Source organism: Myxine glutinosa, chromosome 2 (genome assembly GCF_964187855.1).
Source record: "Myxine glutinosa chromosome 2, kmMyxGlut1.1, whole genome shotgun sequence".
In the NCBI taxonomy this organism is placed as follows: domain Eukaryota; kingdom Metazoa; phylum Chordata; class Myxini; order Myxiniformes; family Myxinidae; genus Myxine; species Myxine glutinosa.
In genome coordinates this window covers 173,119,731-173,135,388 of record NC_136262.1, presented here as the reverse complement: position 1 = coordinate 173,135,388, position 15,658 = coordinate 173,119,731, and the positions used below count along the sequence as shown (strand labels likewise).

General features: G+C 42.2%; 1 protein-coding gene across 1 annotated transcript in view; it reads left to right on the top strand.

Moving 5' to 3' along the window:
• Positions 1-15,658, top strand: part of HTT (huntingtin) — a 778,980-nt gene that overhangs the window by 181,186 nt on the left and 582,136 nt on the right. The window contains exons 21-23 of the mRNA XM_078772674.1: positions 7,607-7,716; positions 11,260-11,409; positions 11,756-11,873. Coding sequence (XP_078628800.1) covers positions 7,607-7,716; positions 11,260-11,409; positions 11,756-11,873 — 378 coding nt within the window. The remainder of the gene's footprint in view (positions 1-7,606; positions 7,717-11,259; positions 11,410-11,755; positions 11,874-15,658) is intronic.

Sequence of the window (15,658 nt, the reverse complement as noted above, 5' to 3'; positions counted from 1 at the left end):
CAGAGCAGGATTTTAGGACCCGTGGGCTGTTGCCGTCTGATCCAGTTGCAGAATCAGAGTCGAGGTTTGGCAAAAACTTCTCCACCTTGTCAGGACAGAAGGACACAGAGTCCATGAGCATCTGGGTAAAACTGGGTAAGGTGGGTATAGAGAGAGACGGGTTCGGGACACAAGATTGTGAGGCAAACACAGAGTTGAGGCATTCACTTTTTCACGTGTGCTGTCAGCTGTGTGGCCATTTGAGGTAAGCGATGGGATGGAAGGGGAACAAACACCAGAAACAGATTTGACCAGACGCCACCAGGATTTGTAGGAGGGAGACAGGTTGGAGAGTTCAGTCTTGAGAGTCGAGAGATATTGTTTCCTGGCTCTCCTGAGGGTAGACACACACTTGTTCTGAGCTTTGTGGAAGGAACTGAGATTACCTTCAGTTGGATTAGCCTTCCATGAGGTGAAGGCAAGTTGCTTCATGGCAACTGCTTCACCACAAGTCTTGTTTGTGTCATTGGTTGCCATCTCCATAATTTGGGTTTTAAAAGGTGGAATGGAGTCCTCCCAAGCCCCGAAGTATCTACCCCTGCTTCGGTGAAGGATTGTGATTCATGGGTCAACTGTGAAGTTGTGTTGTTCTCAGGGTTTTGTCCCAAGGGCTCTTTTTAAAATTTTCATTGAGCCCCATACAACCTCCAACTGTAGTTCTTTTGTGGTAATGTTTGGTTTGTAGGATATTGAAGGTTATCGTATTGTAATGCCTAGCGATGGTTTGTAGGATATTTGTGAAGTTCTTCTTTATCATTTCCATTGCTCCAATTATCACTGGAAACAATTTCGGCACTCTTCAGCTTCCAGGATCACTTCATTCTTGATGCCTTGCTATTTGGTTATTTTCTTGATATCTACATTATTTAGACCAAAATATCTGGGAACTGACACCTCAATTTGCAATACCCTCTTTTTCCTTTTTGTCTGAGTACTATGTCCGGTCGCAGTGCTTTATTTTGGATGTCACACTTGATGGGATCATCAGGTCATACATGAGCAGTATGTCCTTGTTTTCAATTATTGCTTTTGGTTCATGTTTCCATGAGTTTTGTGGAACTGAGATATTGAAATTTCTGCAGATGGCCCAGTGGATTACTCTACATACCTTGTTGTGCCTTTGGGTGTGGAGCTGTTCTGACATGAGTTTTTTACATCCTCATCAGAGGTGACTCATGCTTTCTGTTTCTACCTTGCAGAATCTACACTTGTCCGATTGACTCAGTCCTGCTATATTCTTACAGCGATTCATGTCGTGTCCTTGGTCTTGGGCATTAACAATGATTTGTTCTCAATCCCAGTTGAGCTGACCTCCTATAAGCCATTCCAGTGATCCTTCTTTGTCTATCTTCAATTTGTCCGTCTTTTTTATATTTCCCTGCTCTTTTATCTTTCTTCCAGTTGTCACTATGTATCTGCTGGTATTTCATGTATTTTTCTTGTCTTTTTTGCATTCGTTGGGGCTGTATTTGTTGCTGTTTTGGGTTGGTGCGTGCCATCTTCAAATCTCACCTGCTTTTGGAAGTTTTTTTCAAGGTGAGTGAGATACATTTTTCTGGTTTGTTTTGTTCATGCTTGTACAAAAATTGTATTCATTAGTCTGTTGAGCTTTTCACGTACTCTGCTAATCCTACTGTCGTTTCTCTGTGCACTTGATTGAGTTTCTTCAGGCCGGCACCTCCTTTCCTCGCCATGTACATTCTTGGGATGCACTGATTTTTGTAGACCATTTTGTGCATAGTGTTGTCCATTTTTGTTGGTCTACCTTGCTTAAATGTGCACTTGGCACACTTGTCTAGGTCAAATTCCATTTGAATGTTGTCGGAGAACCTTTTCACTAATTTCATTTGTTCTGCCAATTTTTCTGTGTTCGGAGCAAGGAGTTATAAATCATCTATGTATAGTAGGTGCATCACCTTTCTTTATTTTGATGTTATTTTGTTGGATGTTGGAGTGTATCCGTGCCCATGCTCATTAATGAGATTACTTAATGGGTCCAGGGCCAGGCAAAACAGGAGAGGGGAAATGCTGTCTCCTTGGAAGATCCCAAGTTGGATCTTTACTCCTGATATTTCAATCTTTCCTTCTGAGTGCTGCACAATTAGTGTGGTATTCCATAGATCCATGGCTTTCTCAATCAGTTTGATTATTTGGGGATTTATGTTGTACATTTGCATGCACTTTATCATCCATGAATGTGGGACACTGTCAAAAGCTTTTTTTGACAGTGTCCCTTTTAAATTAGACGTTAATGTCTCTCCATGCTGTCGCCAATTTGGTCCTTCTCGCATTGCAATTTTTGAGTGTGGCCTTGTTTCGTCGTAAGTGGTGTATTGTACCATAACATCCTCTCTTGCATTGCTTTTGTTATGCTTCTAGGCCTCCTTGTTGTGTTAGGTGGGGGCACATTGCTTCTGTGATGATTCCTGTTAAAAAGTTTGTATGTTGTTGGTATACAGGTTATTGGCTGGTATATGTGGAGTATTTGGGTCTTTTCAGATTTTGGCATGAGGAAGGCGTTACGTTCTGCAAGTCATTCATCCATTTCCTGATCCCCTTGGATAAGTTCATTTAATGCTTGAGCGTCGTGAATGTGGAGAGCATCAAATTGCTTTGACCAGTTTGGGATTCCATCTGGGCCAGGGCTTTTGAAGTTTTCCATCTTTACAAGTTGTTGTCTTATTTTTTCTGCATCAATTATTACTGGGGGCATTTCTTCAAGATGTTGCTTTTTCTCTTTCAAGTTTCGGATACATTCTGCCTCGTTTTTGTGTTCTTTTCAATCTTCATAAATTCCTTTCCAGAATCGTTCCAGTTCATCTTTTTCAGGCAGGGATGACATATTATGCTTCCGTTTCCCTCGATCACGGTATAATCTTTTAGGGTTGTTTTCAAACATCAGGCCTTGTTTTCTCCTCATGTTATCCTCGTCATAGTCGTTTTATTTTCCTTGCTATCATTTCAATTTTTAGTTTGTTTTCAGAAAACATTAATTACCTCCAGGTATTTATCTTCAATTTTATATTTGCATTTTCTTTTCTGGATTCTCCTCTTTAGTTTTGGGCTTTGATTTCCTTTGGGCAAGTCTTTCCTTCCATGGTGGTACAGGGCGATATTTGTGGAACCTGTTCTGTTCTTGTGGTGTTTCGTTGTTGCTTTTTCCTGAATGAATAGTGCTGCTGCAAAATTCACTGTTCATTTTTTTTCAGGGTGGCTATATTTTGGTATTATTTTTTAAAGCTTTGTTTGTTCTGCTGATTAGTGCTTTTGTTCATTTATTATAATTATGTAGTCAAATTAGTTGTGGCCTTTCTTCACTTGGTGTTATTCTCACCTCTATCTTTTTAACGAGATTCTCTTCCAGATCACTCCTCTTCCAGATCATATCCTCATCACCCTCTTCCTCTGCTGTGTGTGTGTGTGTGTGTGCGTGCGTGCGCACTCCATTACGAGCCTTAGAACATGTATGAAAACTTGAGAGAACATGTAAGGCCAAGTAAAAAAAAAAAAAAAGTTTCTCGTCCAGACTTTTTTGAAAAAAGGAGGAGGGAGGCCCTTACTATTTACTATTTTCATTTTTTTGCTATTTTTTTCCAAGATGGCTGCCATGAATTGAATGACCACTGTGGCTGTCTTAAAGACTCTATAGTTTGTTCAATGTAATGTGAAACATGCCAGTGTTGATTGTTACCGAAAGGCCTGCAATTTCATTTCCAAATTAGCAAATAAATATATGTTTTAACTGAAATGGCATATGAATAGAATCAATCAATGGAACATGTCATGTGTTACACTGGACAAACTATATTTGAATAAAACAAAAAAGAAACAATGACAATGTTTAAATTTGGTATGTGTCCTTGTTTAATATAAATACACAATAATACACTAATAGTACAAGAATTGTTCATATTGGGGACTACTCAGAGAACAGACCAAAAGATTGATGAAATCCTAAAAAACAACTACTGTAGTTTCATTGGAAGGCTGATCCTTCCCTCTTACAAAACCAGAAGTGGGACTAAATAATATATGTTTAATCAACAGTTTGCCCTCCCCCAACATAGTGAAACTAATGACCTATAGGACTTGGTCTATCTTATGGTCTGTTCCATAAATATTAAAGTAAGAAATCCCAGTGAGACATGTCAATCTTGTACATGTCATCCATGATGCTCATTCCATGAGTCCAACCAAGCTCATTCCTTGCCAACCACTTCAGTATGTCATTTTTTAGTTGTATTTTCTTGTTTGGCTTAACCTCTGGATACTGTGCTGGAAGGTTTCTGTAGCTTCTCTGTGCTGCCATCATGATGGAAAAGGGATTTATGGTGTGTGCATTTGCTCGTGGTTCTGCAGCTGCCTCTGTGACAACAAACTCGATGTAACGGCCGAGGCATGACACAATGTCTGCTAGACACTCGTCCAATTTTGCGGACACATCCACCTTGTCCTTACTTTCACCAATATTCACCTTTACCTGTAGACAAAACCACATGATATATTGAAAAATTTACATACAATGGGATCAAACAATTTATTAAAAAATAATACTAAAAAATGAGTACTAATTTTTCATGGGCTATCCTAAACAAGCAAAACAAGTGAGTTGAGTATGTGTTTGTGAGTGCACCCCACCAACATGTATACACTAGCTAGCCCCTCTATATATACTACATGTTCTGTTAATATTTTTATTTTGCCATTCTTTGTGATTGTATTTTCTTTGACGAAATAAATGAAAAATCAATACTGCAGAAATCTAGGCCTACTTTATTAACTACAACAGGGCCTAGATACCTAGCTTCTCACTCAGAGACCCGCGTTGTACTCCCACCTCCCACCATTAAACCCACATCATAGGGTAGGACTATGGCCTGACTGTATTCACACTTCAGAATACACGAAACTACAACTAGTACTAGGCCATCCAAGTATGGCGTTACAGCTACATATGGATTTTTTAATGCACCAAGTATTTAAAAACAAGTACACCAGAAAATGTATGTCTTGATATGGCTTAAATATTTACGCTATATCACGATGCCAACTCACTTTCGTTGTTTGGTATCCATCACCAATGTCATCTCCATCGTCAAATTCTCCACTGGCAAATTTAGCGAAGAGATCGTTCAACGTTCGCTTCTCATCTACAACTGATCTCGCGAACCAAGACTTCAAAACTTTTGTCGACGAAGGTATGCTTGCACACACGAATATCGTCATATTCCCTACTCAAATTTGTACCATTAAAAGTATGAAATGCAAGATTTTTACACGTAAATTGCACTTGCCCAGTGCACAACCGCTGCGAGAATTGACCGTCTTTAGCACAAAGTGTCTGCGTTAAGCCAGGCATGTATTAACCAGGAAGTTCCGTTAGAGGGCGGGATCCATAATAGTTCAGATCATCAATGCACAAGATACGATCAGCAAACGCCCGGAAACGGCAAGTTTTAGAACGAGTTTCTTCGCAAAACGATTTTTAAAAAAACAAGTATATATTTAAAAAAAAATAGTATAAAATAGTAAATAAAAGTAGGCGGCGACCAAAAAGGAAGCGGGCGGGGACGAGAAACATTTTTTTTTTTTACTTGGCCGAAACCTAGACAGAAAAGCACAAAGCTGTCATTAGCATCCAATTTAAAAGAAATAAGTACCATATTAGAATCCTGTCTCACTAAAGTATGTGAATAACAACTTTTGTCGCTGATGTTAATATAACGGCGCTCAAAATATCAGAAAACGTCTTACATAATTTATAATCAAGGTCTAAAGGTGTTGGTGTTGAGTAAAGGTGTTGAGCCTGGTGTTGGCTTAGCGGTTAGGGTGCCGGCTTTGGATCCTAGGATCCTGGGTTCAAATCCCGGTCGATCGCTAAATTAACACCAGGGGGGTTGACTCAGCCTGTCATCCTTCCGAGGTCTGCAAATTGAGTACCAGCTTGCTGGGATGAATGATCCTGGTGTGCACCCCGGTTTAGAATAGGTACACCGTATCCCTGCGCACCGTAAGAGGCGACTAAGGGTTGGCGTTAGGAAGGGCATCAGGCCATAAAAACATTGCCTCAAAAATAGAACCATGCCAATTTGGAGAACTTCTGAAAGGGTCTTTAAAAAGAGACATTGCTTAGCAATTTTTATGCTTGTATCATGAAGTTAACGATTGTTTCACTTATCTGCTGGACTAGCTAGGTGTCTTTCGTGAAGAGTGGTCTAGTTATTGCCATCACCCCGAAGAAGCTACAAACTCCTGCCCCTTAAACACCAGGCGGGTTCATGAAAGACTTGGGGCATAACCATTCCCCCTGCTTGACCCTTTAATAATTGGGGCCATTTAACGAAGATGAAGTCAAATTCACCAGATGGTCTGTCTTTTAATGGTTAGAGCATCCACTCCGAGTCTGGGAGATTGGTGTTTAAAACCCCCACCGAATGATACTAAATACTTTAAAAATGGTACGTGCTGCTTCCTTGTGTGATGTTAAGCATTTATAAGGATAAGAGCATTGACAATCCCAATATGTTGGGGAGGATGGAATTCCTTCTCAGGAAATGTCCGCTGAGTGCAGTGAGAAAGGCGGCGCCATTGTTGTGATACTGCTTGTACCCAGACTGCCCCAGGAAATGACAGCACTTCCCCCCCCCCCCCCCCCCCCCAACTCAGTCGCTGTGTGTCTCGTCTAACATTCCCGCCCTGTGTGTTGTCTCGTATATTTGTCTGTATGTCCATTTGTGTGTCCACTACGAGCCTTAGATCCTGTACAAAAAATAAGTGATGATTTAATTGCAAATTTTGGATTGTGTTCTGTGTTTGTTCTTTGTGTGTGTACCTCCTGTATGTGTGCGTATTAAGGATGACGTGGGTGACATTGGGCTGGTGAGCTGTATCGAGGTTGAAAGGGCCGAAACGGCAATGAGGTTGTAGCTCCTTCGACCGATGACTACCAGTGAGGCATGCTTTTGTATACAGGCATGTCTTGTTCTTGTGTATTGGCATAAACAAGTGTAACTGGCAGACTATTGGGAATGAATATATAACCAAGACACGTGTCAGAGCGAGGACTAAGGGACAGAGTTGTTCGTGAGTCGCAGATGAAATGTCGCCTGAAATGATCTACTGTCTTTACTTGAACCATGGAGTAGTTACTTTGGGTCACTCTTGGTTGACTGTACCCTTGTCTTGTGTTCGGCTGCACACAAATAGGGTCACAATTTATATTTTATTTTTGGATTGTGTTCATCCGGAAACCAGAATGTTTTCCGCCCAATTACATTTTCCATTGATCATTATGAGACGGCTGTCTTCTACAGATAAATATGGTTTCCCTTTATATTGCTATTGGTGTTTATTTAGTTTTGTTCATGTTTAATAACACTTTTTTCCAAACTGTGTTTCAAGACTGTCCCCGTAAAGTGTGACAAACACACATTATTGTTACATTATTGGGTGCAGGTTTGTAAAACTGACTTGTTGTTGAAGTTTTGCATACCTTTTCATGGAGTTTCTGTTAAATGCAATGAGATCCCTCACTCATTACCTTTTTAATTTACCTTCTTTTGTGTAGACACTCTTGCGGAGAAGGCATCTGCAGGACGGAACCTTAAATGTGCTCCTTTCTTTGCTTGGAGACGAGGATGGGCGAGTGAGGCACACTTCTGCATTGGCATTGGTCAGGTAAGTCATGACTGCTTGACATTGATCCACATTACCCAATCAATTTGACCGTTACCAATTTTTATAATTGGCTTCCTGGATCTTGTTAGCTTCTCTTGACACCGACCCACTGCCACTGCTGCTCTTGCTTCTCTGGGTTCATGTCTGCTGTGCCTTCTTTTCTCAGTACCCATCTGCTTGTCTTACCTTCCCACTGAGCATGCTTTTCCTGCTTGCCTGCTGTACCTGCTTCTCTCAGTGCGTCAGCTGAGCGTATTTCTCTGGGTGCCCATCTAATGTGCCTGCTTGTCTGTGTGAACCACCTGGATTACTCTTGCAGCCAGCCGGCCATCCACCCAGATCGTTCTTAGCTAGACTGCCGCCCTCTCAGATTGCTTTCAGCCAGCCATCTGGGCCCTTGCTCACCCCGATCATTCTTATCCAGCAACCCGGCTGTCCGCTTGGATCACTCTTGGCTTGCTGGCTGCCCGCCCAGATCATTCTTGACCAGGCAACCTACCTGGATTGCTCATGGCCAGCTGACTGCCCGTCCGAATAACTCTTGTTCAGTGGGGTGGATAGCTTTGTTTGCCAGCCAGCCCACCCTTGCCCAATCGCTCTCAGCAAGCGAGCCAGCCAGTCAGCCAGTCACCATCCCTGATTGCTCTTAGCCAGCCAACTGCCGGCCCATCGTAGACATTTCACGTTGGCAATTCAGATGAAGGTTTTGTACACCCTTACAAGTTGAGTGGAGCAAAGTAGAGACATGGCGCTGTTGAAGAAGAATTCCAGAGTCAGAGGGTGGCTTTTGAGGTGAATTTGGAAATATTAGCGACAGGATGAACAGTCGTTGATAGGAAGCCCCAGGAGCTCCATCGGTTATTCCTCTTCCATAGGCGCACCTTAAAAATAAATTGGGGGATATGCCTGCTATTCCTTACCAAGGGACGAGTGAGAATATGGTTCGTTGTTGTGCTAATATTGTCATATTGCACTGCAAATGTCTCATCTTAGCCACCAAGGTAACATGGTCATGTTCAGTTGTCTCCTCGTAGGTAAGATGAATCATTTTATCCCTGACGGTTGGTCAAAAGCTGGAATTTTCAGTGGTCAAAATTCTTGAGCCCTTGAGATAGTTATACCCAAGTAATTGGTTTTTGTTTTCGCTTTCTTCCCACAATGATGCATACAAGTCTAGCCTGAAAGGGGAACCGAAATGCTCAGACCACCTCGACGCTAATCTATTCCTTCAAACCCTAAAAAATAAAGTGGGTACATTTTGTGATTAAAAGTCGAAATCATCTTCTTCATGGTTAGCCGTGACACCACACCAGGAAGTCGAACGCCCTATCCGTACTGTCTACGGGTTACATTGCAGTACGATTTACCTGAAACGGCGAATAATTTTCGAATTTTTACAAATATTCTGGGTCGATGCATCCTTGGTGGTTGTTTTAATGCAAACCGAGATGGTTTCAAGCTGCACCAATCGATGAAAGATCCAAGGGTTGCCAGAGATTGGACCAGGTTTGTCCGAAATACCCGAGTGTGGATCAGGCCTACAAAGTATTCGCTTTTGTGTTCGGAACATTTTACAGAGCACTTTTATGAAACACCGTCGATGGCTAGATATTGTGGTTGTCCGCCATTATTGAGAGAGGATGATTAAGCGATTCACAATTGAGCGGAAGCCATCACTCAAAACTGTAACACCATCTCTACCGAACTACCAGCACATGTGCATGGACGATTTGAGTGGTGTGATTCATCCAGATACATACTTCGACCAGCAAGGCCTCAAAATGCAAATTCTACAATATGACCTCAAAAACTACAGATTTCCCCCAAACTTGTTTTTGCACAAGTGTAACAGCCTCAAGTACATCTATTATTACAATCACGTGCAACATAAGCCCTGCAGATAGAGCGTCATCCTGCCTGCAGGTCCATGCGTGGATCACATGACTACTTTTGCCTGCAGAGTGCACAGAATGATGTGATTTCATTTTAAAACATCCGTTTTCACCATATTTGTTTTAATTTCGTATGCACCACCTCGAGGGACCTCTAAAAATGTAAATATTAGTCAAGTAGACCCCACAAATAATCCCTGAAGGGAACAGGGCGCAAGGTCAGGTTGGTAGAATGCATAGCATATAGTAACCTTTAAAAGCGATTCATGGCCTCATGGCGGTGATTTTAAAATTGATTCGAATTGTTCACAAATTTTACAGAATTTGTTTTCACTGAAACTTAATTTACTTTCGCAACTACCAGAAATGAATACAGAAATTGAATCGGAGTTGAAATGAGGATGTGAGGCCATCAGGAAACGTACGTGGATTTTAAAATAAATTTGGATTGTTCACAAATTTCACAAAATTTGTTTTCAACGAGTCTGTCTACCTTGGCAACTACCAGAAATGAAAACAGAAATCGAATCGTAGTTAAAATGAGGGTGTGAGGCCATCAGTAAGCATATGTAAAAAAAATGACCGCTGTCGACTGTATCGCCATGGCTTGCAAAATCACCTTCTCGAGCGCACTCTCATTAATTTATCTTCAAAAAAGGTGTGTTTACATTTGGTTTTGGTTTTGGTGTTTTGGATTTAATGGTTCTGGTGTTTTGGAGCGCACGCGCACACACACACACACACACACACACACACTGGAGACACACACACACACACACACTGGAGAAGACTCACACACACACACACACACACACACTGGAGGAGACACACACACACACTGGAGGAGACACACACACACACACACTGGAGGAGACGCACACACACACACTGGAGGAGACACACACACACACACACACACACACACACACACACACACACACACACACACACACACACACAGGAGGAGACACACACCCACACACTGGAGGAGACACACACACACACACACTGGAGGAGACGCACACACACACACTGGAGGAGACACACACACACACACACACACACACACACACACACACACACACACACACTGGAGGAGACACACACACACACAATGGAGGACACACACACACACACACACACACACACTGGAGGAGACACACACACACACACACACACACACACACACACACTGGAGGAGACACACACACACTGGAGGAGACACACACACACACACACACTGGAGGAGATGCACACACACACACTGGAGGAGACACACACACACACACACACACACACACACACACACACACACACACACACACACACACACACACACACACTGGAGGAGACACACACCCACACACTGGAGGAGACACACACACACTGGAGGACACACACACACACACACACACACACACACACACACACACACACACACACACACACACACACACTGCAGGACACACACACACACACACACACACACACTGGAGGACACACACACACACACACACACACACACACACACGTTGATGCTTACTTCCTGTTAGGTTTTGGCAAGTTTGACAAAGACAATGCACTATATTTGTGGAATGCACCATATTATTTTTCTGACTTTATTTATCCACTATCCCTATGACCTTTCCAGACTTGTGCCCAGCCTCTACTACTACTGTGACCATGCGCAGGGAGAGCCCCTCGTCGCCATGGCCCGACATCAAGCGGCGACCAGTTTGGAGCTCCTCGTTCCTGAGGGGCCTACCTTGACTCGACTTTGTTTTACCTTTGATGGAAACGGGTTCGTTTAACTAAAACGATGTTTTGTCCACTTATTTCTCAACTATTTTCTTCTTTGCATAAGATATGTTACTTTCTACTTGCATTTATAATCTCTGCCTTATCATCTATATTCATAATCATTCAAGCTCACCTGCACCAGTTGTCTTCGCATTCTGATTGTCTTCTTTATCATATGGTTCGTGGGTTTTTTCCCCCCTAGATTTATTTGCATTGCAGCGAATATTTCCTTCAATATTATGTTGTAGTATTTGTTGGATTGTATTTTGGAAGCCAAGAGGACACACAGAGTTAAAAAAGAGGTTTAAATTGCATCTTCCTGCAAGCTCCATGTTTCTCTTTTTCAGTGCCTACCGCGGATATGAGGCTCCTCAGGCAACAGACACAACAATAGAGAACAACCTGTCACGCATTATTACGGCCATTTGCAACGGACTGCACAGCTCTGCGTCGCGGTATCTCCTCGTAAGTGTGCATGATCCCTCAAGCCATTCCAGTACCACCTGCTTTCGCTGCATGGATACAGCTTGCTTTTTTTTCCTGCTATTTCCATGACATCGGGCATTTTTTTTAGGAATTTTCATCATGGAACGTGTTGTTTTGTATTCCTTTTTCTAAAGCTTCCATCTTATTGTTTTTTTTTTTTTTTTTTTTGTATACAACATCGAGGCTCGTGAAAGAGCTAACATTAATCACACAGAAAGACAAACCGACACATAAAACATATAACATGGGGAGCGGTAGACAAGATGGGGCGAGAGGGGGAGGAACACAAACACAACATCTGAGAGCAGGGACATCGAGAGATCTGTGGGAGGGAGAGGGCTTTGGGGGGGGGGGGGGTGGGAGAGGCATGGGAAGGGGGGGGGCGGGTGGGAGAGGTATAAAACATATGGGGACACTGCCAGGACTTCCAGGAAAGAAGTTGGAATTTCAAACAAGGTGGATCTGGGGTGAATTAGTGGGGGTAGAAAAGATCAAGGTTTTGGATGGGGGAAGATAAGAGATGGTGGTGAACAGCTGTTTTAAAGACCTGGAGGGAGGAGTGGGATTGAAGGGAGTGTGGGAGTTTGTTCCAGAGGCGGGAGAAAAGAGGAATAAAAGAGTGAAGGTGAGCAGAGACCCGAGATTTCGGCAGTTTAACCACCAGAGGGTTGCTGGCAGATCTTGTGCGACCTGTAGGAATATTTGGGGGACAAAGCACAGAGAGAGCTTGTTTGTCTTGATGGAGCTATGGGGTACAGACTACAGAAACATCGGGGAGAGAGACAGTCAGGAAATGGGTAATGAGGAAGACTTTTTAATTTGCTCATTTAAGAGAGCTGACCTATATTAAAAAATCATCCTTTTAACCAAATTATGTTTTTGTTTTAGAATGCACATTTGTGCACACCCAATTAATTGTCGCAAAAAGTTGTCCACTCTAGACGAGAAGAATATCTCTTCGGTGGTGGAGGCTATGTTTTCACCCCTGTCTGTCTGTGAACAGGATGTCTCAAGGAGTTGTGGACTGATTTGGCCGAAATTTGGTGGCGAGGTTGGGTGTGTGCCAAGGTCGAAATAATTCGATTTTAGTGAAGATCTGGATCTGGATACTAGGATTTCCAAAGTGATTCTTCACCGTTGAGAAATAGGTCCAAAAACAATACATAGCATGATATTTCAAAAAAGAATGTATGGATTATGGTAAAACTAGGTGGATGAGTTAGTTAGGTGACAAGAACAAGCCGCTTAGATTTTGGTTCAGGTCCGAATCCAGATCCGGCCTACCAGTGGGATACAAAACATAAACTATTGAGCTAGGCGGAGGTATGCGCTCTACAGAGTGCCATTCTTGTTTTTAATGTGACGTTTCATTTTGAATCTGTTTTCCAATTATTCCTTTTACCTTATCTGTGGTTTGTAATTTTCATATGTTTCTATGTCTCAATTGGCATTCAATGTAAACAAGGATCTCCATATTTATTTATTTTTGATCATGAGCAAGAACCAAAATTCCCTAGCACCTTGTTGGGTGAAACAACCAACGACATTTTGAATAAGTCAAAGCTACATTCTGTGGACACCACACTTCAAAAATGTTATTGCGGAAAAGTTTATCGATTTGCTCTCTAGTCCCACGAACATTCTTCTCTCAGGGAATTAGGGGCATTAAGCCGAGTATTGCAGTAACAAGTGAATAAAATTGATAGACAGTACCATGCAGTCGCCACGCCACTTCACCATCTGGCCTACATAGGGCGATAAAGAGACGCAGATGCATGTCTCTCCTACTTCGTGACTATATGAGCACTGAGGAACATGGCCATGGGTGGTGAACATGGAGGGGAGGTCAGCAGAGTATGTGCGTGCCAGAAGTATTTGAAATAAGAGGCCTGCAATACCACGGCATCATTTGATGCCCATAGCAATTCATCAAGGTGACGGAGAGCTTAGAAGTGTAGAATTGCGACTACCATCCATCGCGATAAGATGGGTTCTGACCAAGATTAGCTTGGGTGGTGGAGGAGGGGTGGAATATTTGCACAGGAAAAATAAAAATATTTGAAATCTAGGTGCAATATGACAACAGCAAATTATGCCAAGAGCAGCTGCAACGGCAGGCATCGTATGAATGCAATAGCTACAAAAGGGTTAATAACATTTAAATTTATATAAATGTGGCTTCACAGAGCGGCATGTTTAGGAAACGTGGTCGGTGCAAATGACTGGTCTTGCTGAATGTAAGCTGTGTACCATGGGGGCGATATAAATAGGTGCGAAATGTAAGCTATATAAATAGGGGCATTCACTTTCCAATATAAAGTCAAAAACCGAGTAATAAATCAAGTCAATAATATAAAATATAAAAGAAATTAGTCCAATCCAGAAACGAAAAACGGTCTAAAAACAAGAAAGAACAATTAGAGATTGCAGACCCTCACCAGGATGCGTTTTTAGTGGTTTTGAAGGATTTTGTGTTGAAACAAATGGCGGCCAAACCACTTTACCGATGACGTCATCAATTTTTTTTTCTCCACAAATTTTTCCCTAGATGACACTTAAGAAATGTCATCTTGATCAGATGAAGTTTTGTACTTGTCAAATTATGATGTCATAATGGACGCACTTATGACCATCATTAATACATGTTATTCCCCATGGAGAGTTCTTTACAATGAGCCAGGTCTCAATTTTTTCCATGGAGTGGGTTCAGAGATCGAGGTGTGAAGTTTTTCCAAGATGGCGCCTGTACCACGTGACCTATGACATCATAATTATCATTAAAATATTCTACAGGAGGAGCCCCTCCTATAGTGAAACTTTCATGTCAATTGGACTAAGAATTGCAGAGAAAAAAAAATTCATACTGATCAAATAAAGTGTTGTACTTGTGGAATTATGACATCATAATTAAGGTACCGATAACATCATCATTAACATATCTTATTCCCCAAGGAGAGTATTTGACATTGAGTTTAAATCTTTTCCATGGAGCAGTTTCGGAGATATAGAGGTGCAACTTTTTTCGATTTTTCCAAGATGGCGCCTGTACAACGTGACCTATGACACGAGTGTCATTGAAAAAAATTCTACAGGAGCGAGGAGCCGCTCATATTCTGAAAATTTCATGTCCGTCGGACTAGCAGTTGCAGAGGAATCTTTTTTTCATACTGATCAGATCTAGCGTTTTGCTTGTCGAATAAACCACCGTTTAGAGGCCATTTTTCCCTGCAAAGCGGGGGTTGGCCTTTTCGGGGACCGTGGTAGTTGTTGTTTTTTGGTACCCTTTTTGAAGCAATGTTTTACGGCCGGATGCCCTTCCTGACGCCAACCCTTTTTGCCGCCTTCAACGACAAACAGGGAATTACCAGTGAACTGGTACTCAATTAGCCGACCTCGGAAGGATGACAGGCTGAGTCAACCCCCCTGGCATTAATTCGTCGATCGACCGAGATTCGAACCCAGGATCCTAGGAATCCTAAGCCGGCACCCTAGCCGCTAGCCCAACACCAGGGATGACACTTTGTCGATGACATTGATGTCACAGGGATGATGACACTTTGATGACACTTTTGCTTGTCGAATGATGACATCATAATGAAAGCACCTATGACATCATCATTAACATATGTTATTCCCCATGGGGAGTACTTCACAATGCGCCACCTTTCAATTTTTTCCATGTAGCAGTTTCGGAGATATAGAGGTGCAAAGTTTCGGGGTTTTTTTCCAAGATAGAGTCTGCAAACGTGGCATATGACGTCATA